The sequence below is a fragment of the Peromyscus leucopus genome, chromosome 2 (assembly GCF_004664715.2).
Source record: "Peromyscus leucopus breed LL Stock chromosome 2, UCI_PerLeu_2.1, whole genome shotgun sequence".
NCBI classification, from domain to species: Eukaryota; Metazoa; Chordata; class Mammalia; order Rodentia; family Cricetidae; genus Peromyscus; species Peromyscus leucopus.
In genome coordinates, this window is record NC_051064.1 from 80,228,164 (window position 1) to 80,252,158 (window position 23,995).

At 38.9% G+C, this 23,995-nt stretch overlaps 1 protein-coding gene across 1 annotated transcript in view; it reads left to right on the forward strand.

The window, feature by feature from the left end:
- Nucleotides 1-21,930, forward strand: part of LOC114696289 (heterogeneous nuclear ribonucleoproteins A2/B1-like) — a 43,978-nt gene extending 22,048 nt beyond the window's left edge. Inside the window, exon 2 of the mRNA XM_037203329.1 lies at nucleotides 20,650-21,930. Within this exon, the coding sequence (XP_037059224.1) occupies nucleotides 20,650-21,537 (888 nt within the window). The 3' untranslated portion in view covers nucleotides 21,538-21,930. The remainder of the gene's footprint in view (nucleotides 1-20,649) is intronic.
- Nucleotides 21,931-23,995: the final 2,065 nt, after the last annotated feature.

Consider the following 23,995-nt stretch of genomic DNA (forward strand, 5'->3'; position numbering starts at 1 on the left):
GTTGTGTCTCTGTCAAGGCACCTTCTGATTGGTTTAATAAAGAGCTGAATGGCCAATAACTAGGCAGAAGAGGATAGGCAGGACTTTCTGGCAGAGATAGGAACTTGGGGGAATAATCTGAGAGGCATGGAATTTGCCAGTGAGACACAGAGGGAGTCAGATGTACAGTATGAGGAGAAGTAACAAGCCACGTGGCCAAACATTGGTTAATATAAATAGGTTAATTTAAGTTACAGGAGGTAGTTGAAAACAAGCCTAAGCTAAGGCCAAGCTTTCATAATTAATAAGTCTCTGTGTCATTATTTGGGAGCTGGCAGTAAAAAGAAAGTCCAACTACATTATAGGGAAGAGTCAAGCTCATATTTGGGGGAGCCAACCTTGAGCTGGTGGTTCTGGGTTCTATAAAAAGGCAAGCTGAGGAAGCCATGAAGAGCAAGCCAGTAAGCAGTATTCCTACATGGCTATCAGCTCTTTCCTCCTGGTCCCTGCCCTGCTTGAATTCCTGTTTTGACTTATTCAATAATGAACAGTGATGTGGAAGTGTAAGCCAAATAAACCCTTTATTCCTTTAAGTTTTTTTTCCAGTCATGATGGTTATTATAATAACAGGAAGCTAACTATGACATTCAAAGTTGTATCTTTTAAGCCTCTTTCTCAATGAAACTTTAATTATTTCAAATAATGTAATTCCTTTTTTAATTGGTGAACTCAAGGGCATCAGGAGCCCAAAGAGACTAAAGGGAAAGTCTTGGGTTCCATTTCAATAAAATGTGCCTCTTCTTAGAAGCAATCTCTCTCTATGAAACAAAGAATTCTGGGCAATAAGAGCTTAAGGCTGCAGTAATATTAAGACAAAATTTTGTAAGCTGGTTACTGGGGTGATGGTGAGTGATGCCATTTCCACTGCCAACCCTTGATTATTGGGCCCCTGAATCCTGGATACAGGAGAAACAGTGTCATACATTGGATGCTTTTCCCAAGCAGAAACAGCCTTCTGAAGAATTCTATCCCAGCTATCTAAGATACTGTTACATGGTTTTCTTTGTTGCTGTGTCTTTAAAAGGCCATTCTACTATTCAAGCTAGTAAAGTAAGAACCATATTAAGTGATAGAATTCAGACTTTCCAGATACTGCTCCAAAGAGCCTTATAGATCCAACCCCACCAAAGCATCTGCAGTCTTCCCTCCCCCCATAGCTCACAGAAAGGGCTGACAGGACATACCTGAATCCTTTCTCCCCTTGAACATATCATATGGAGATAAATATCCCTCTTGGTGCACAAGAATAAGATCACCTCATGGTACAGGATTTTTTCTCCTCTTCTTAAATCATTAATAATAGACACCTAGCCACTGTTGGTGAATATTATTTTATGGTGTGTTACTTTTGATTGTGTTGCATTTGTTTAACTCTGTGAAGCTGTGTTACTGTGCCTGTTTAAAACACCTCATGGTCTAATAAAGAGCTGACTGGCCAATAGCGAGGCAGGAGAAAGTATAGGTGGAGCTGGCAGGCAGAGAGAATAAATAGAAAGAGAAATCTGAGGGAGAGAGATCTAGGAACAAGAGAAGAAGGAGAACATCAGGGGCCAGCCTACATGACCAGCAACAGAGTAAGAAAGAAAGGTGTACAGGAATAGAGAAAGGTATAAGCCCAGAGGTAAAAGACAGATGAGTTCATTTTAAAGTTAAGAAAAGCTGGCAAGAAACAAGCCAAGCTGAGGCTGGGAATTCATAATTAAGAATAAGTCTCTGTATGTGATTTATTTGGGAGCTTGGTGGCAGGTGCCCCAAAAGAGCAAAAGAACAACAAGCCACTCCAGGTAAAGGTTCTTGTCATCGAGCTTAATGACCTGAGTTCCAATCCTAGGGCTCATGTGGCGGGGGAAGAGAACCAACTCCTGGACATGCATGATAATACACACACAAGTGCACACATACATACTATATATATTATGGGATTTTTTTTCAGAAATTAAAAAAGTAGGCGACTCCCTTTGACAGTACTAAAGATTCTTACTCCAGAACTCCTATCCTCGACACACTTTACTGCTTGAGGTTTTAATAAATCTTTTATTTTGAGCTCCTGTTTCTCTTATAGGTTTTGTTCCTGCAGTTTTTCTTCCCAGCCAGACTTCCTGATAAGAACAAGTAGGTAGGTTTTCAGTTTCTCCAAAACAATGAGTTCCTCTTTCTCTTAGCTGATTTTTGACCAGTTTCAGTTTGTGAGCATCCCCAACTCATCCCTGAATTCCATTAAAAAAATTATCCAATTTCAATCACAGATGCACAAAGGAAAAGAAAATCTCATGTTATTCCCTGCAGCCAGGCAAAAAAGCCTTCAGCCACACATCTGTTTAACAATATTCTTCTTCTTTCTTCTTTACCCCTCTCTGATCTCTGCAGTGAAAAATCTCTCTCCAAATGTTTAAGCTGTCTTCCTAAAAACACTCCTTCCGTTCACACTTACTTTGGAGCCTCATATAGAAAATTCAGCAAACAGTTAAAAGCTAATGATTCTCTTAGTGAAATCTTGTTGTATGGTATTTGAGATCCTTGGAATTGTTTATGTTGTCATTCTGTCTTGTGGCCACTATTAAATGTGTCCACGGTAATAGCTTTCATATAATTGCCTTTATGTTTAATTTTATGTCATGAGAAAAAAACTTAAATAACAAAATGTTAGCACTTCATTTATGAATCTTTTAGATGTTATTAATCACTATTGTAGCATAGGTCTAAATTTAAGATGCCTGTTGTATATTGATGTGTGTATGGTTAAGCATGTATATATGAACATTTTATAATTTTTGACTCCTTAAGAACACTTTTTTCTAGATATTATTTTTTTTGTCTTCTAAAAACACCATTTGTAAATTCCTTACTTTTGTCAAGCTAGGATAGATACAATACTAAAAACTGTAAACTAAGTAAAAATATGATTACTTAAAAAATTGCTTATCCACCTTAAAGATATACAAAGACATCTTAAGGTTTATAGAGGATCCTGATGTGTTTTATTATGCCATAAATATAATATCTATTTTTTCGTATCTTTGAGATGATAGCTTACTTCTGTGTCTTTAGCTTAGCATAGTTTTGTCCTCAGCTAAAGGATAATTGAAAATGGAACTAAAAACAGGGCGGGGGGGGAGTTATAAGAGCTAAAACTTAAACTCCAAGTATGTAATACTGTTTTGGGTTCACTATTTTCCCAGATAGAGACAGATATAATGGTGTCCATTGGTATTTTCTTGTGGAATAACCCTCACTTTGCAGGTCAGGGCATCAGTGCAAGGATCCTGCCAACTTTAGAGTATAACTGTCCCAGTTATGTGTTCTGGAACTAGGAAATCGCCATAGGATAAGTTTGGAGACCCAAAGGACTCACTGTGAGTTGGACCTTGGCTAAAACTTCATGACTTGACCTCTATAAACCTCTAATTTGACTAGCTAGTTTGAAATTCTCTAGAGTCAATATCAGTTCAGAGCTAGGATCTAGTAAATCTTGAAAGGTCTAGTTGTTTCCTTGTCTTTAATGTTAACCTGGTCAAAGGCCATGAACCTTTGGGGGAGATGAGGGAGAAAGATTAACAGTAAAACTTTCCTGTAGTGTATTAAGGTCCCCTTCCTAAAGGGGACCTGGCTCTCTTTCATTCAAGGGGTCTGAGGCTATACTTCTTTTAAGCCTGGAAAATGGTTGAGGGGTCATGATTCTCTGTTGCCATGACTCAAGGCAATACTTTTTCCATTTGTTCAGGAATTATTTCGTTTTTGCAGAATGAACAAGAATTTAGTCAGATTCCTACCTGATTAATTTCTGGATACAGCATGTTTAATTAGCCAGCACCATAGGTCTATCCATCAGACTGTTATGATCATTTCTTTGTTTCTGCTGACCGTTATAGTAAATGCTTTCACCTTGCCTTTGATGGTGATTCAATGCCATCACTTGGCTCTTACTACTCAATGCTTGAATTAGACATATTGTATTTCAGTTATCCAATTGACCAACTGCAGCTTCCTTGTTAAAGTCTGGTGAACAGAGAAAATCAATAACAAAACTCTTCAGATATGCTGGTGCTCCTCTAACAAACATGTTTCTTATAATATTCTTCTAGACTCTCCCATTAGGGAGGAATAGGTTTTGCATGGAAGATCTACTTCAGCATTGTACTTTTCCCAGTGGTCCTTTCATCAGTATTAATCAAAGGCTATCACACATTTCCAGCTCCTTTCCAGGAGACCCATCTTTTGACCTACATTCAGCCAACCAATTGAATACAATGTGAGTACATTTTATAATTATGTGAGCTGAAACATTAAGTTCAGAATCTCTGCTCAATGGATACCTATTGACAAATTTAGCCTGACCTAATTTTATGCTCTGTCTACCATTCATTCTATCATACCCTTAAATTCTATTAGCATACATATTCCCCACACCTGTATCATAAGCATGGTGTGTTAGAGACACAGATGAACACAGTTTTTTCTTTTCAGATTGTCAGAATTTGTTGAATAACAGTAGAGTCATAAAGAACAGCAATTTGAAAAACCAAAAAAAAAAAAAAAAAAAACCCTGCCGGGTGGTGGTGACACACACCTTTAATCCCAGCTCTTGGGAGGCAGAGCCAGGTGGATCTCTGTGAGTTCGAGGCCAGCCTGGGCTACCAAGTGAGTTCCAGGAGAGGCGCAAAGCTACACAGAGAAACCCTGTCTCGAAAAACCAAAAAAAAAAAAAAAAAAAAAAAAAAAAAAACAAAGAACAGCAATTTTATGGCAGTAATTTTCCAAGTACTTCATATTCCCATAATAACAAGGTAAGGCACACTTATTCTAATCTTAACCTCTGACATTAACTCTCAGGCTATATATTACATCATACAAATTTGTCAGTCAATCATTTCATCAATCTATCTTTATCTACCTAATTTGTATAAGTGTATCTTACAGAATTACTACAAAGGATTAGAAAAACCACAGCAGAATTCAAGAAGTTTCAAATAACCCTGTCATAGTTTCATTTCTATTGCTGTGATAAAACACCATGGCCAAGGCACCTTAAAAAAGAAAGTGCATAGTTAGGCTTAAAGTTTCAGAAGGCTAGAATCCATAATAGTGAAGAAACAGCTGAGAGCTCACATCTTGATCTGCACGGACTGGAAATGGTGCCAGTCTTCTGAAAGCTCAAAGCCCACCCTCAGTGACACACCTTCTCCAACAAGGCCACACCCCACAATTCTTCACAAATAGTTCCACCAACTGGGAACTAAATATTCAAACATGTAAACCGTTGGGGGTTATTCTTATTCAAACCACCAATTCCACTCCCTATCCCCCATAGGTCATGGTATATTATAAATGCAAAACATTTAGTCCAACTTCAAAAGTGTGCATAGTCTTTCACTGACTCAACACAGCTTGAAAGTTCAAAGTCTCTTCTGGGACTGAAGGCAATCTCTTAGTTGTAACTATTGGGAAATCAAAAAGCAAATTACATACTTCCAACATACAATGGCACACAATATACATTACCATTTCAAAAGGGAGGAATGGGGGCATAGGTAGCAAATATTGGACCAAAGCAAGACCAAAACTCACCAGGGCAAATTCCAAATCATTTAACTCTATGTGTGATATCAAATGTCTGAGATAGCCTTTCCTATACTCCATTACTTCTAGATTTGCCAAGGGAAACACACTTCTCTTTATTGGGATGCTTCTGCTTTATGCATTTAGCTCTACTTGGAAGATATCTCATTGCTCTGGCATCTACAAATCTTGGATTCTCCACTGCAACCCAGGCTTCACTTTCACAGCTTTACTTAATGCCCTATCTGGACCTTAATGGAGGGGCTCTCCTGCCCTGCCACATGCCTGTCCTCAGAAATTGCCTTTAACCATAGAAGAAGATTTCACAACACATTTGCTTATGTATCTTTCATGACTCTAAAGTCAGAACCATGTACACAACATGGCTAAGTTTGACTGTCTACTTGCTATGGAGTGGGCCACCTTGAATCACAGAAGATGATTCCTCTGTTGTTGCTTTGTAAGACTACAAATTTCCCTAGGCCTTTCATTTCCACAAGTTAGAACCTTTGATGGGTGGGATCTTGCCAGGAGGGTACCACTCCCTTTATTCCACTTTGGATCTAGGATCTTTTTGATAGTCTCATCTCTTTTAGGACAAGCCTTGGCTCCAACGTTAAATTTCCTGGTGCTCTTTTTCTCTTTAAACCATACATTTTATATATTTTTTTGTCCCTTTTGCTCTTTTTCATTGTGTCTTAGTTGTGTTTTCTGTTGCTGTGAAGAGACACCATGGCCACAGAAACTCTTATAAAGAAAAACATTTCATTGGAGTGGCTTGCTTACAGAAGTTCAGTTCATTATCATCATGGTTGAGCATATATGAGACCTCAAAACCCACCTCCACAGTGACACACTTACTCCAACAAGACTACACCTGCTCCAACAAGGTCATAACTCTGAATAGAGCCACTTCCTTTGGGTGCCATTTTCTTACAATCCACCACACATTGTAAACCTGCATGAGAGTAGTTACTAATAACCAAATAACCGAGTCAATATTAGGCTGTCTTGAAATCTTCTTTATCAAGCAATTTAGTCTACTACTTCTTAATTTATCTTCATGCATATTCTTAGGACAAGGTAAAAAAGCAGCCACATTCTTTACCAAAATACCATGTGTGATCTCTAGCCCAGTTTCTAATATTGTTCCTCTCAGAAACTTTTTGGTCTTGGCATCCATAGTCCACATTTCTCTCACACTACTGTCTTCCACTATCCTATTAGGATGGTCCATTAAGCTCTGCTTAGATTGCTCAATTGCTATTCTAGTCCAAAGTCCCAAAGACTTCTACATTCCTCTAAACAATCAAACAAACAAATGAATGAATGAACAAACAAACAAGCAAAAAACAACAAAAACAACCCACCCCCCACATAGTTAGGTTTGTTACAGCAATAGCCTGCTCCCTGGTACCATCTTTTGTCTTGATTATTTTTCTATTACTGTGATTAAACATTATTATCAAAGCAACTTATTAAGAAAAGCATTTAATTTGGCTTGTGATTCCAGAAGGTTGGAGTCCATGATGGTTGGACAAAGCAACAGCTGAGATCTCACATCTTGATCAACAACCATGAGACACAGAGAGAGGGCACTAGGAATGGCATGAGTCTTTTGAAACATCAAAGCCCACCGCCTAGTGAGACATGAGACACCTCCTCCAACAATGGCATTAGTCCTTGCCAATAATTCTACCAACTAGGAACTAAGTACTCCAACATATGAGCCTATAAGGGGCATTCTCATTCAAACCACCACACAGCCTAACTAAGAGGTAGAATTGAGAAGCTGTTAAGGATTCAATTGAGTCTGACTACAAGTCAGGGTTACTAATCCTGTTTGAGGTGTGCTGGAAACATTGCTGTGATAGACTTAAGTTGCATGCTGAAGGATGAGACTCAAGAGTTTAGCTGCAGAAATCAGGCACATGACCATGGAGACTATTGTAGTAAAGCATAGGTGCAGCTCCAGGTGTAGATGAATAGGCCACAATTTGAAGAGGCTGCATCAAAAGAGGGGTATCTGAGAGACCATTGGATCTGCTGAGACCATTGGGAGTTCTTCACCTATTGGTTGGTTGATGCACACATTGTTGGTTTGATGACAGATTGGTGGATTCCATTGCCATCATAATATTAGGCATCTTCCTCCTTAGGGGATCCAGATGATGGTTTTTCATTCTTTCTTCAGGGCCCAATAAGTTTTTGATCTGAGTTTTCTTGATTTGACTTTAACATGTCCATGTCTCATATGGTCCTATTTCCTTTGATAATCTTATAGGTGACATTTTTTTTTCATTTTTAGGGATGTTATTGATCAGTTTATACCTCATGGGTAGTGCTGAGCAGATAGTGTTGTTTATGTGTCCTCTAAGGTTTAGAGTCATTGTGATCATGCATTTGTACTCAAAATAGTGGCAAAGGATTTTTAGAAAATAAAATTCTCAGGATAAAGTACAGCCTGAAAGAACATTGTTTCATATAATGTGAAGTAACTAAAAACATAACATTGAGTGATCTCAATATGCTGTTTGTGTGAAATAGAGAACCTCTCAGAGGTTACACTGTGCAGATTTTGTATTGGGGGCCTACTGAGACTTTGAGTCTGGTTATCTCTGTAGGCAAAAATGATTGGGTCCACAGAGGCATGTAGCTAGAGTTTTCCTGCCTTGCCCACAGTCAGGACAAATCTTTGTCACATGCCAGTTCCACAGCCGCTCAGACCCAACCAAGTAAACACAGAGACTTATATTGCTTCAAACTGTATGGCCGTGGCAGGCTTCTTGCTAACTGTTCTTTTATCTTAAATTAACCCATTTCTATAAATCTATACCTTGCCACATGGCTGGTGGCTTACCGGTGTCTTTACATGCTGCTTGTCTTGGCGGTGGCTGCAGTGTCTCTCCTCCTTCTTCCTGTTTCCCCAATTCTCCTCTCTCCTTGTCCCGCCTATACTTCCTGCCTGGTCACTGTCCATCAGTGTTTTATTTATATAGTGTGATATCCACAGCACTTCCCCTTTTCTTCTTTTTTTAAAAAGGAAGGTTTTAACATAGTAAAATTACATATAACAAAACAATTATCAAGCAAGAATTATAGTTACAATATTAAAGATGTCCTATCTATCTTATATTTGTGAGTTTAAGGTTTTATATCTAACTTATCTTTTATCATAACTGAGGAAATTACAACTATCTAGTCTTTAACCACATCAAAGACCTGAGAAGGAATATAATGGTACCTGAGAAATGGTAGATGGATTCAAGCAACTTTCGGGAATCTTGTAAAAGTAGACCAAGACAGCTGGCAGCCTGGACAGTCACCTAATGTTTCTCAGCATTGTTGTCTTAGAAGCCCAACATCCTCTCGGGATCAAATTGGTGCAGCCAGGAGCAATTGTGTCTCACGTCAACAGAATTCTAAGTTATTTAAATTCCATATTCTCTAGGCCTATGAAGTGTTTGAAGATTACCTATCTATCTGAAATATATCTATCTATACCTAGAAGACTTAACTAACATGGCTACAAATATGATTATCATAGATGACTAATTATTAATCTATTTTTAATTTTCCATTACAATTTTAAATGAGTTACATAAACGTAATACCTCAAACAAGAATAGAAATATATATATATATATATATATATACAGTATAACAAAATTAACTTCAAGTTTGTATCAATAAACTAAAATTTATACCAATGTAAAACATTTTAAACATAAACTAAAATCTATACCAATGTAAACATTTTAAACAAGTTGTTCTTTAAAAGTAGGTTCATTAATCTACCCTTTTATCTTATCATCTCTATATCCTCCTATATATCATATCCCCTTTTCTTTTTTAGAAAGAGATCACGTTTATAATCAACCTGTTTTAAATAAAAATATTGATTTTTTTTTCTGTCCCACACCAGAGGGCTCTTTTGATTTGGGACACAATAATCTTTTAACCATTTTTTTTTAAAGCAATATGTTTGGGTTTAGAGGGGGAGTGAGCCAATTCCACCTCTAAAGCTAGCTTGGTATATTTGGGAATTTGGGCATAGCATCTCTTAGTACTTCCTGCTGGAGGGGGGTGCTGTATCTTATGGGGATGCAAAGAAAATTTTAGGCCTATGGGGTAGTCCGTGAGGCTGTATTGTGTGAACCAGTTGCCTTGAAACTGCTCTGGATGTTGGATCATCTGGGCCATGGTGTCATTGGAGACCTTTCAGGGGGTCTTCGCTGGTCAAACCTGATGTATCTTAATCTGGAACAAATCCATAGCCTCTGGCTTTCTGTGGAAACAAAAGCAGAACCTCTTTTCCAAAGTAACATATCCTTAAATCCAAATTTTGAAGTCAAGGTACCTTTAAAATATGCATATTGGTTTAATTTAACATCTTTTTCGATCAAATGTTTTTTTTTTTGTAGTTAAAAATCCCAAAGACAACATAATCCAGATTCTCTGTGTAATATTCATCTTTATGTGGCTTTTTATATTAATTTTTTTTGTCTCTTTGAAGCCTACGTATATTTTACACACATTATAAACGATTTTATCTGAATCAGTCTTTTTGTGAGCCTATTGCTTTAAATTGTTGCCTTCTAAGCCTGAAAAGGCACTGTGGCTGCTGGCTCTGCCCCCTTCAGCTTTTTAACATGGTGGTGGTACATTTTCTCCAGCTCTGTGAGTCATTAAGTCTCAGAAATAGTGGGTCTACGCTTTTATCAAAGCAGCATGTAGCCCAGAAACCTCTTTTTTTTTTTTTTTTAATACTAGTAAAGACTAAATCTACCACACAGCTTAATGTGCCGCTGGCAGACACCTCATTCCCACCATACTGCTGGTCAAACGCACACGCCAGGAACCCGCCAGTGTTCAAACCTGCGTTTTGCGGCGTCTAGCTGCCCGTATGAGACAAGAAGCAGGAACCTGTTTTTTGGCTCTGTTTAGAATTGGTTATTAAATATTGTTAGGTTTAAGGTGGAAACTTGAGCCGTTGGGCGCCATTTGTTGCTGGAGGGCTTCTCTCCAGGTTCCCCAAGCTCCACAGTCCCACAATCCACGTATAAAATAATCATTCAGATGCTTATATTACTTATAAACTGTATGGCCATGGCAGGCTTCTTGCTAACTGTTCTTATATCTTAAATTAACCCATTCTAGAAATATATACTTTGTCACGTGGCTGGTGGATTACCGGCTTCTCCTGGCCGTGGCTGCAGTGTCTCCCCTCCTTCTTCTTGTTTCCCCAATTCTCCTCTCTCCTTGTCCCACCCATACTTCCTGCCTGGTCACTGGCCATCAGTGTTTTATTTATATAGAGTGATATCCACAGCAGAGGCATCTGCATTGTTTTGTGTGGTATCTCTTTTATAAAGAGTCATGCCTTTTACCACAGATGATGCATGATTGGTTTCCTGAAGTGAAGGTTGATTTTTTAATTTAGATACTAGAGAGCAGGCAGGATCAGTAATGGAGGTTTCCAAGCACCTGATGAAGCAGGAAGTCTTCAGAGTGTAAGAACCAGAGCAATCCAAAGAAGAGATAGAAACTGGGGGAAAAGGCATATCATTTAAAAATAAAACTCAGAAAAGTGTACATAATTTGTAGTAAAGATCTGTAAACAGATTCATTTAGAGAGGAGGTCTTGGGTTATCTCAGTTAATTATCTCACCAAGGGAATAAAGTAGCTTTCCCTTGATGGGCTTAACAAAGCCCTGATATCCCTGCTCTCCTCTCTCCCATATGGTATTGTAAATCTTAAGGAGGAGAAATTTATTATGGTATCTATTCTTTAAAATTGATGTCTCACAATGAATATTGGAGCTGTTCCCCAATGTGCCTTATGCGGTAAAGGGCCCATCCTAAATGGTATCTAGGTCTGCCAAATATCTGTATCTACACTTAACAGCGGGGAAAGGCACTTGCTCTGAGAGAACAAGTCCTTTGAAATCTTAAGAGTTCAAAATTATCAGCCTTGTCAGTCTCTTTCCATACACCTATATACCAAACTACAGAGTCCCATTCTACTCCAATTAGTGCTCTCGCTTTAACTGCAGGCATACTTCATCCCTGGAATATAAGCTTATGTTGTACACTTGATGAAGGCTTGTTCTTGGTTTTCCGCAACTTCACTCTTATGGATGTAATAGAAAATACTGTCTCATAGGGCACACTTAGCCTTTACAGTGATTATAAACATCTGGAGCTGGAAAATTGCATCTCTGAGCTCATGCTTTTCATTCATTACTTTACCTAGACACACCAGAAGCAGCCAGCCAGCATCATTATGTTCTTTAGTTTTCTGGAAATGTTCACAAACTTTACATGCAATTAAGACTTTCCATGATACCAGGAGAGTCCTCAGCAACTGTAGTTTTAGTGCAGTTGGAGAGCCAGCTCTACATATCATCAAGCCCATTAAAGCAATTTATTCAGCTGATCAAATCTTCATTTGTCATGAAATTATAGAATGATTCCTAGTACCAAAATCTGCATTAGTTATGCCTCTATAAAGCAGTGTATATATATTTTAAAGGGGTTATTAGATTGGCTCACATGATAGGGACTGGGTAGTTCAACAGTGACTATCCGTATCCCACTAGCTTTTCAGACCACACAGCTGCTTCATCCCAACCTATAGGCCCACTAGAGAGATGCTGGTATCCCATATGTGAAAATAGTTTTTATTTATTTATTTTGTAATCAAAGGTGTCTAACCCACTAAGGGCCAACATGCCACAGATCTCCCCACCCTTGCAAAATGTTCATGTAAATCTTTTACTTTTCCTAATCATGTAAAACTTCTGTTTCTGCAAAGGCCCATGTATCCTGGAACTTGATGATCCAGAAGCTCATTTCTTTTATGCTTCTTTAGAAGTTCTCCAGTCAGGAGTAGAGCATGAGACTGAACCTCAGCCAATAGTAACAGCCAAGTTCCCCCTTGGATTAAAGACAAAAGACAGAGGCCATTTGGGCTACATGCACTGCTTAGTAGCCTAGTTTGGGTTGTGGAACACCTTTTTTTTTAACTAAAGAAATTGCCTTGCTCAATTACTTTTGCTTTTTTCTGGTGTTTCGTTGTGCTATGCTGAGAGTGTGCTTTTCTAACAGGTCTGCACTGAAAGACCAAAGAAGCTTCAGGTTGATGTCAACAGAGGATGGCCAAAGTGGCAACTTGAAACACTCTAGAAGTAAAGGATTCAATTTCTTTCTCTGCCTCTTTATATCTTAGCCTTATGTTGGAAGGTGCCATATAATTTTAGGATAAGTCTTTCTCCCTCCATCTCTGAAAATGTCCTTCTTGGTGCCCAGAGTTGTTTCCTAGGTGATGCCAAATCCTGTCACATTGACAATCAAAATTAAGTCCTTCTCTCCTTCTCTGATGGGTCTTTTCTTTTCCTTTTTCATTCTTGAGATAGGTTCTTACTCTGCAGTCAAGGCTGGACTTGAACTCTATTTTTTTAATTAATTAAAGCTATTTTTATTTGTAGCTATATATGTGTGTATAGGCAAATTTCTAAACAGTCTTATTAAATAAGAAACACAGAGCCAAATACAGAGGTAACAGCCAAAGAGATCAGAGAAGTAGTGAAAAGCCACGACTAGCCTTATCTTACCTTCTTACCACCATCACTTCCCCAGAGTGAGCTTCTTCCCATCTAACCTGTGTTTTTATTGCCTTTCTGTTCTGCCTTCTTATTGGCACTAAGCCCAGCCATATGACTTCCTTGCCATTGCCTGTCTATACATACCTCCAGGTCTCTGTGGTTGGTACTGGGATTAAAGGCTTGTGTCACCACACTTGGCTGTGTCCTTGACCACACAGAGACACTGCCTGCCATGTGATCGGATTAAGGGTGTGGGCTACAACCTCCTGACTTCTGTTTATGGCTCACTGTGTGACCTCACTATGTGACCTTTGATCTCCAGGCAAACTTTATTTATTAACATACAAATAAAATCACATTTCAGCATAATTAAAATATCACCCCATGTGTGTATATGCATACCTGTCTATATATGCAGGGATCTTAGGCTGATGTCAGGTGTTCTGCTCTGTCACTCTCTGCTCTGTTGTATTAAGATAGGATCTCTCACTGACCTTAGAGCTATACTGTCAGCCAGCAAGCTTCAGCAATATTTCAACTCCCATCCTCATGTTTGTAGAGCAAGTGCTCTTTCCTACTGAGCCATCTGCCCAGATAATGGCCTTGAACTCTTGATCTTCCTGCTTTAGCTTCCCAAGAACTAGGATTACAAGTGTTTGTAACTATACCTGCCTTAAGGAAGTCTCTTGCCTCTATTGCAACAGTTCCTGAGTATAATCTGATTTTACCACTCACTCCAAGTGTCCAGCTATTGTCTCTAACAGATATTGCTGTTAACACACATGAAAGCCCAGTTGTAAAACAAGTCCACAAGATCCTGCACAAGTGCTGTGGAACCACTGATCAAAGACTCAAGAAAAATTGGTAAGTAATAAATAATATAACTGCACACGGCTCTAATAATAAAATTATTTCACAGGGTTTCATACTCAACCAAAGCAATTAAAAATACATATAAAATCCTCTCTTGAATAGTTGGGTAATATGAAAAAGTAACCTAGTTTATGTAACCTTAAATAAAGGTTCTTTTATGTGATATAGTCATTTTGGTCAAAGCCCAGAAGAACAAACACATTTATGAAAGGACTCCTTTCTGGGCCTTTCCTTCTGCCATTGTTAATGTATATTATGTAAAGGCCACAAAGTTTCAAAAGGTAAAGTCTAATATCTAGTCTGAAATCTAGTTTAATGTCTAGTCTAAAGTTTAGATTGTATCTCACTAACAACAGGTCCATCTTCCTGGTAGTGCTGGCATGTGGGAATAGCCAGGAGAATAATGACTCATTTGTAATGACTTTATACTTCTTCCATGATGAAACACTGAGAAGTCTACATGTAGAAATTATATGTGTGTATATGTATGACAATTTCAGATTTTCTTTGTTTTTTTTTTTTAATTTTATTTATATTTGTTTTTATATGTATGGGTATGTCTGTCTCTGTGTGTAGAAGATAAGGGTGCCTCCAGAGACCAGAAGAGGGCATCACATCCCATGGAGCTGGAGTTACAGGTGACTGTGAGGTGCTTTGCAAAGCAGTACATACTCTTTACCACAGAGGCTCCAGAGTTTCTTAATTAAATTCATAATTTTCTGCACACATCTAGTAAGTGGTAGAGGTTGTGACCTTCCTGAGCAAGTTAGCTCTATACTACCCAGACCCATGCTGGGTTGTTTGGAAAAAGAGCCCAGAAACGGTGCTCCTCAACTGACCAAGTGTTCATTTATCGTGCTGTTTGTTCTTCTCTTTTCCTTGTCACTAACATGATGGGAAATGTCTTTTTCTTCAAGCAAATCAATATCCAACCAACTAACAAACCCTTTGTATTTCCTAACTTTGTCATCATGGGATTCCAGGAAATTTTCAGTCAGACAGGGAGGTGTTGCTATTTCGGTTGCCATGTGGAGAAAGGCTTAGCTGTGGAGGGAAGGACTGAAACAGAAGAGAAGAGATAAGCAAAAGGGTGTTGGGTCACTGTCTCTTCTTGCCACACTCATTTCAGTCATCCCAGTTTCCAGCTAGGCACTCCCATAATGTCCCTGAACAGTAAAGGAAAGAAAAGCCCTCTTGTAAAAATAACTCCTTTGATTTCTTCAAGCCTTGGGCTGTGTATTCAGGGGCAGTGACCAGGAGTGAGTCATCTCTATGGAGTCAGGATGAGACCACCCGTGGTTTTCCCAGCTGCATTGCCTGTGGAGCAAAAAGTTCAGAAGCTAAGGGTTTACAAAGACATAATAAAAAAGAATGAAAGAAAGATGACTCCTTTGAAAATCCTCACTCTTTCTTTTTAACTATCTCCTACAGCAATTCCTTTCATTACTGTAAAATTCCAACAATGTGGATATCAAGTAGTATTTTTTTGTCTGTCTCTTTTTCTGCTTTGATACCAGCCTAGTGCTTAAGGCTAAACTTAGGGTAAGCCACCTATCATAGTCAGTAAAAATAGTTGTAAATGAGAATCACCACCTCGTGTCTGATCTGTGTTTCATTTTCATGATATTCCTTGAGAAATGAGACAACAACCATTCTATACTTTATTATTTAAGATCACTTTGATTACTGTCCATAGAAATACAAATTTCATTTATTTTCAAATAAAGGAAGATTTTTTAAAGGAAGATATTAAGGTATTTTAAGTGACATAAGTTTGAAAGTCAATCCATGTGAAACACAAATAGCCAGAAATGTATCTATTTAAGCACACACATTACCACTGAAGTACCCTTACCAGCCCCCATCAGAAATTTAATAATAAAATGAAACAAAACCAGAACCAGAATACTTTCATTCCCCAGAAGACTCTTCTGAAGCTTGGTGTGGACCCAACTTTGCTCCTTCACATGTGCTTCTAACACATCCCCATTCATTTGTGTCAGCTCCTGATACCTAGAAACACTTCAACCTGACACCTCAGTAGCAATACCATACTTGGGTTCAGGTACATTCAGGTATGTGATTCACATTATCCTTCTGGCCCTCCATTAGAATCTCTCCATTCTCACACTCGGCCCCTTAGTAACCTGTTTGTAGGTGCCCCTCTTCCCACCTCCATTCTCTGGCGGGCCCTACATTTCATACATCTCCAGGCTTCCCCCTAACCCTTTCATCTCTGTCTTTTCAGACACACTCTCTATCTTACTGCAACCTACTTGTAGGAGGACCTACCACACCTCCAACTCCCTGTGGTCCTAGTGATTTGATGTGAATAGGATTCTCTCAGCACTTTTTGGAATCCCCTCTTAGCCTTTTTCTCTCAATCTGTCTCTATTTCTCTATGCCACTCATGGATCTCTAAAAACATTTTCAACAAGTGAACCATCAATTATGACACTTCTCTAAGGGTATCAAAAAAAAAAAAGGAATGGAACAAAGACATGACCAGATATTAACACACACACACACACACACACACACACACACACACACACACACACACGCGCGCGCGCGCGCGCGCGCGAAATCTAAGCAGACTCACCAAATAATGGGGGAGACAATGACCCAACTAGATATTTTTGCTACCCAATGAATCATCCAGATCCAGAAATGTGTTACACTTAGTTGAGTTGTTGCCTAAAGGGTCCCCATGAAAACCCCCAAACATCTCAGGTTATTGCCAAGGCTATTGGTTGTTCTGTTCAAACTGATGGTAAGTAGTGGAATCCTATTGCTGAAGAGAATACTCGCATAGCTCATTGAACATGGAGAAATCAATCTGGTGCCCTCTAGAGTATTCACCTCTCCTGACTAGTGTTCCTGGTATGGGAAGTTACTCTGAATTCTACCAGAAGAAAATGATAACCACCAACCTAGTTACAAACCCTGCAATCTATATCAGTGACCTGTGTGCATGAGATGCTCATAAAATAGTGCCACAAACATTGTGGGAGTAACTAACCACTTTGATTGGATTTAATGCCTATTCCATGAGATGAAACCAGTTTTTGACCCTTCATAGGTGGCAAACAACCTGAGATTAGATAGGCCATGGACCTATGGGAAAATCAAATACTATTGTCCTACTAAAGGAATGTAGTCATAAAATGACTTCTAGAAACATATCTCTATATCCAGAGATCAGTGCTATATCCAGAGATCAGTGTGTCACTTAGCCATAATTACATAAGTTATCTCTTACAGGAGGTGGGAGCTAACACAGCTACACACAGATAGACAATGTGCATAGTGTAAGAAACAGTGGAAACACTCAGCCCTTAATGGAATGTCTTCATCAAACCTCTCCTCTCAGGGCTCAGAGGAATATGCAGAAGAGGAAGTGGAGAGGATGCAAGCGCCAGAGGAGATGGATGACTCCAAGGAAATAGCATCTTTCAGAAACAGCAGGACTAATGCATATATGAATGCATAGAGATGGTGGCAGCATGCATAGAGCCTTCAAGGGTTTAGACCACACAGGGTGCTACCACTGAGAGAGGGATGTAATCAGCCAAACTCCCCAAAATCCCATGTTGGATGTTTCCTTCAATGGTTCCCTTTTCTTGGTTCAGTATGGCCCTCCTTTTGTTTTGGGGGCTCTCCTGACTTCTCTGGCTTTTGAGACTGCTTTATTCAACTGTGCAGAGGGCAGGAATGCCTGAGGTTAGAGATGGAATTTAGCTAATGAGAGGCAGGTATGAGCATCTGAAGTTCCTACTTTGTTGTCTGGAATGTGACTGAACCTTGAGAGCTCCCAGCACTAGAGAAATGTGAGCAGAAAGATCAGGAGTTCAAAACTAGCCTAGATTACATAGTGAGTTCCAAGTCATTCTGGGTTATGTGGCAATCAGCCTCAAAAACAAACAAAAAACCAGGAGCCCAAATGAAGAATCTGGCTAAGAAATGGAGTTTGCCTGATTTCCTCCCCTGCTCACATCAACACTCCCTTCTCTGGGAGTACATCCTTCATAAATGATTTGCACAAGCTCATGGATACACACACACACACACACACACACACACACACACACACACACACACACACACACACAGAGAGAGAGAGAGAGAGAGAGAGAGAGAGAGAGAGAGAGAGAGAGAGGGAGAGAGAATATTAGGGTTCCAAAATACCAGCAAAAGCCAGGCAAAGCATCAGGGATAGGCCCCATTCCCACTGCCAGGAGTCCCACAAGTAGAGCAAGCCACACACCATAACCCATATGCAGAAGGCCTAGCTAGGGTGGTTCCATGTAGGCTCCCTATCCTTCAGTCCATAATCTGTGAGCTTTGGTGAGCAGACCAATTGCTTCTCTGGGTTCCGTTGTAATGATCCTAACCACCCTGGCTCGTACAATCCTTCCTCCCTCTCCTCAACAGGATTATCTGGGCTCAGCCCAGTGATTGGCTGTGGATCTCTGCATGTTTCTGTCAGTTACTGGACAAAGGCTGTCCGATGATAACTGGGGTAGTTACCAATTCAAGCTACCTGTCCACTATTGCTAGGAATCTTAGCTGGAGTCATTCTTGTAGATTCATGGCAGTTTCCCTTACATCAGGTTTCTACCTGACCCCAGAATACCCCCACCATAAAGTCATCTCTTTCATTACTTCCCTGCTCTACCCACCCCTCAAATCGATACCTCATGTTCCCATCCACACTCACCTCAAGTCTGTCTACCCAGGAGATCTCTTCTATTTCCCCTTCCCAGGGAAATCCATGCATTCCCCTTTGGGCCCTACTTGTTACCTAGTCTCTCCTGGGCAGTGGAATGTAGCACAGTTATTCTTTATTTTTACAATAATATCCACTTATGAGTGAGTACATGCCATGTTTATCTTTCTGGGTCTGGGTCATCTCACTCAGAATGATTTTTGCTAGTTCCATCCATTTGCCTTCAAATTTCCTGATACCATTGTTTGTTAACAGCTTCTTAATACTTCATTGTGTAAATATATCACCATTTCTTTATCCATTCTTTAGTTGAGGGACATCTAGGTCACTTCCAGGTTCTGGGTATTACAAATAAAGCTGCTATGAACATAGTTGAGCAAGTGTCCTTGATTGAACTTCCTTTGGGGATATGCTCAAGAGATGTATAGTTTGGTCTTGAGGTAGATTGATTCTCAGTTTTCTGAGAAGCCACTATATTGATTTCCAAAGTGGCCTTACAAGTTTGCATTCTCATCAGCAGTGCAGGAGTGTTCCCCTTGCTACACATCCTCTCCAGCATAAACTGTCATTAGTGTATTTGAATTCAGTCATTCTGATTGGTGTAAGAATCTCAGAGTCATTTTGGTTTGCATTTCCTTGATGGCTAAGGATATTGAATAATTCTCTATATGTATCTTGGCTATTCAAGAGTCTTCTTTTGAGAATTCTCTCTTTAGATCTCTATTCCATTTTTAATTAGATTATTTATTTTTCTGATGTCTAATTTTTTAATTATTTATATATTTTGGAGATCAGCCCTCTATCAAATGTGGGGATGGTGAAGATCTTTTCCCATCCTGTAGGCTCACCTCTCATTTTGTCTTTTTTTTTTTTTTTCTTTTGATTTTTCGAGACAGGGTTTCTCTGTGTAGCTTTGCACCTTTCCTGGAACTCACTTGGTAGCCCAGGCTGGCCCTGAACTCACAGAGATTTGCCTGGCCCTGCCTCCCCAGTGCTCATTTTGTCTTATTGACAGTGTGCTTTGCCTTACAGAAGCTTTTCAGTTTCATGAAGTTCCATTTATTAATTGTCAGTCTCAGTGTCTTGCTACTGAAGATCTATTCAGAAAGTTGTGTTCTGTGCAAATGTGATCAAGTCTATTTCCCACTTGATCTTCTATCAGGTTCACTGTAACTGGATTTATGTTGCAATCTTTGATCCATTTAGCCTTGGGCTTTATGCAGGGTGATACGTATGAATCTATTTGCATTCTTCTACATGCTGACATCTAGTTATGCCAGTACCATTTGTAGAAGATGCTCTATTTTTTCCATTGTATAATTTTGGCTTCTTTGTCAAAAATTTGATGTCCGTAGGTGTGTGGATTTACATCAGGGTCTTTGATTCGATTCCATCCATCCATTTGTCTGTTTCTTATGCCAATACTATGCTGTTTTTATTACTATAGCTTTGTAGTAGAGCTTGAAATCATGGATGGTGATACCTCTGGAAGTTCCTTTATTGTACAGTATTCTTTTAGGTATCCAGGTTTTTTTGTTTTTCTATATGAAGTCGAGTATTGCTCTTTCAAGGTCTGTAAAGAAGACGGAGCCCCACAACAACAATAATTCCACATGGACAATAATAATACCACTAAGCTGACAAACATCATCTACAGATCAGCTTTGGACTACAAAGTGCTCAGAGCAATTTTGAGATGGCTAGCTGAGATGATCCAGTTTCAAAGACTACTTGAATAGGACTTGAGATAAACCCTGAACTTTGGCATTATACACAGACTGGACAACAAAGGATATAGCTACCTTTCTTAGAATTTGACAATTAACCCCAAATTTTTCTTTTCAGAATAAAGATACCTTAGCCCCAAGGCCTCATTCCATTAATGGCAGGGTAGTTGAGCCAAAACGTGTTGTAGCAAGAGAGGAGTCTGGAAAACCAGGTGCCCATGTGACTGTGAAGAAGCTGTTAGTTGGTGGAATTAAAGAAGATACTGAGGAACACCACCTTAGAGATTATTTCAAAGAATATGGAAAAATTGATACTATTGAAATAATTACTGATAGGCAGTCTGGAAAGAAAAGAGGCTTTGGCTTTGTTACTTTTGATGACCAGGATCCTGTGGATAAAATTGTATTGCAAAAATATCACACCATCAATGGTCACAATGCAGAAGTTCGAAAGGCATTGTCTAGACAAGAAATGCAGGAAGTCCAGAGTTCAAGGAGTGGAAGAGGAGGAAACTTTGGTTTCGGGGATTCTCGTGGTGGCAGTGGCAATTTTGGACCAGGACCAGGAAGCAACTTTAGGGGGGGATCTGATGGATATGGAAGTGGACGTGGATTTGGGGATGGCTATAATGGGTATGGAGGAGGACCTGGAGGTGGCAATTTTGGAGGTAGCCTTGGTTATGGAGGAGGAAGAGGAGGATATGGTAGTGGAGGACCTGGATATGGCAACCAGGGTGGGGGCTATGGAGGTGGTTATGACAACTATGGAGGAGGAAATTATGGAAGTGGAAATTACAATGATTTTGGAAATTATAACCATCAACCTTCTAACTATGGCCCAATGAAGAGTGGAAACTTTGGTGGTAGCAGGAACATGGGAAGACCATATGGAGGAGGAAACTATGGTCCTGGAGGAAGTGGTGGAAGTGGGGGCTATGGTGGGAGGGCTGATACTGAGCTTCTTCCTACTTACCATGGCCTTCACTGTATAAATAGGAGAGGATGAGAGGCCAGAGGTAACAGAACAGCTTCAGGTTATCGAAATAACAATGTTAAGGAAACTCTTATCTCAGTCATGCATAAATATGCAGTGATATGGCAGAAGACACCAGAGCAGATGCAGAGAGCCATTTTGTGAATGGATTGGATTATTTAATAACAGTACCTTACTGTGGAGGAAGGATTGTAAAAAAATGCCTTTGAGACAGTTTCTTAGCTTTTTAATTGTTGTTTCTTTCTAGTGGTCTTTGTAAGAGTGTAGAAGCATTCCTTCTTTGATAATGTTAAATTTGTAAGTTTCAGGTGACATGTGAAACCTTTTTTAAGATTTTTCTCAAAAGTTTTAAAAAGCTATTAGCCAGGATCATGGTGTAATAAGACATAACGTTTTTCCTTTAAAAATTTAAGTGCGTGTATAGAGTTAAGAAACTGTTGTACATTTATGATTTAATAAAATAATTCTAAAGGAAAAAAAAGATACCTTAGCCCATATCCAACAAGAAGCAATTTTAATAATACAATGCCCATATTCCCAAAAAGGTGGTGTGGTGAGGGTGGTTTTTTGGTCTTTTAATGGGTTTTGGGTCTGGCATAATTTTCATTGTTTAGGAGGGTTGGTTACAAGTTGTTGTTAAGAGTGAGTTAAAGGGCTAAGCAAGGGAGATTAGATTTAAGGTTCATGTTTAAAAAAAAGAAAGAAAGAAAAAGAAAAAGACAATTACTAGTTTTAAATACTTTACATTGGATTGGATTTTTTAATATTGCATACAAATTATATATATTGAGATTGATATTGTTAGAAAATGCCATACATATATTTCTAATCTTGTTCAGGATATTGTACTTATATCATTCATTTAACGATGTAATGCAATTTGCTGATCCTTGAATGTTATTATTACCAACTATTAGGATATAAAGAAATGAAAGTTAGTAGTTAGACATTACAGTAGAACTTGTAGTCATATTAGGTACATTTTCAAGATTGAGCAGATATATTTTAGATAGACAGATCATCTTCAAACCCTACAGAATATGGCATTTAAAATGTTTTAATAACTTAGAAAATTTTTCTTTTTTTGTTATGACTATGAGACATGTCAGATCCTGGCAGTACCAATCTACTTCAGAGAAAATATGGGCACTGAAGAAACTGCATATGGAGTTAACTTTCATTGTGGCAAAAGTTAGCCACTGGACAACAAAGTATCCTCAAATCAACTGCTGACAAACAGGACAAAATGGACAGACAGGACACGAAACAAAGGATTACAGATTCTTGCCAAGACAAGTGTGGTTGTGGCTTTATCAAAAGGCATCTTCTGAGGCCAGGACAATATGGCACCATCCCTAAAGTGGCCTTTGCAATCTGGAAAAGGTACAGTGCCCTTTTCTTCGAAGGCAACTGAACAGGCAGTGGGCTGATGGCTTCTGATATGCAGTGGAACAGCAGCTGAAACAGTTATTCTTGAAGAGTAACTAAGCTCACACCTCTCAATAGTAAACTGGCATTTAATAGAGGGATGTGGGAAGAACAGGATGCTGAGATGAAGCCACACACACACAGCCAAGAAGAATGAACAGCTGAATTAAAAAAAACCATCAACAATTTCTAGAATTTATAATCCTGAATAATGACATGACACTAGTAGAATTCAGGTGTTTCTGGTACATGAACTGTTCTTACCAAATGTGAGGTCAAACTGTTGACTTTGTGTACATCCTACTTCACAAATGAGTCTGTCAGATACGCTAAGCCTATAGGCTGAAGATGATGCCCCAACACTGTGGAGAAACCTCAGATGACTATCCAGGCAGCTGGCTATTTCTATCAACTCATATTTTTTTGGAGGAAGCTGCTTGTGTACACTTCCTGTTTTTATTTTTGTTAGGTAATATTTCCTTCTTGGATCTCTGAGGGAGTTGAAGATTAGATAGTTATAGTTAAAGTTTAGATAGTTGTAGTTTTCCTTGGTAAGAATTTCAGAAAAGAGACTCACTAAAAAGGTGTAAGTGTATAAATTTGAAAGACGTGATAAGATAAGTTAGGATAGAAAGTGAATCAGGTACATTTTGGACTTACCAAAACTGGATAGATAATGGAATTATTTTCTCTGAATTTGTCAAATACAAATGGACTAGATATTGTCTAGGTATTTATTGCTTGTATGTATGGTCTATAGTTATTGTACTTTTGTATATAGTTTTTCTTATATTAGTTATAACTTTTTCCCTTTTTTCTTTTTATTAAAATAGAAAAGGGGAAATATGGTGATATTTTATTTGTACTGAAATGTGATTTTATTTGTATGTTAATAAATAAAGTTGCCTGGAGATCAGAGCTAATAGCAAGTCATAGCAGAAGCCAGGAAGTGATGGTGCACACCTTTAATCCCGATCACATGACAGACAGAGCTCTGTGTGTTCAAGGATACAGCCAGCATGGAGATACATGGCTTTAATCT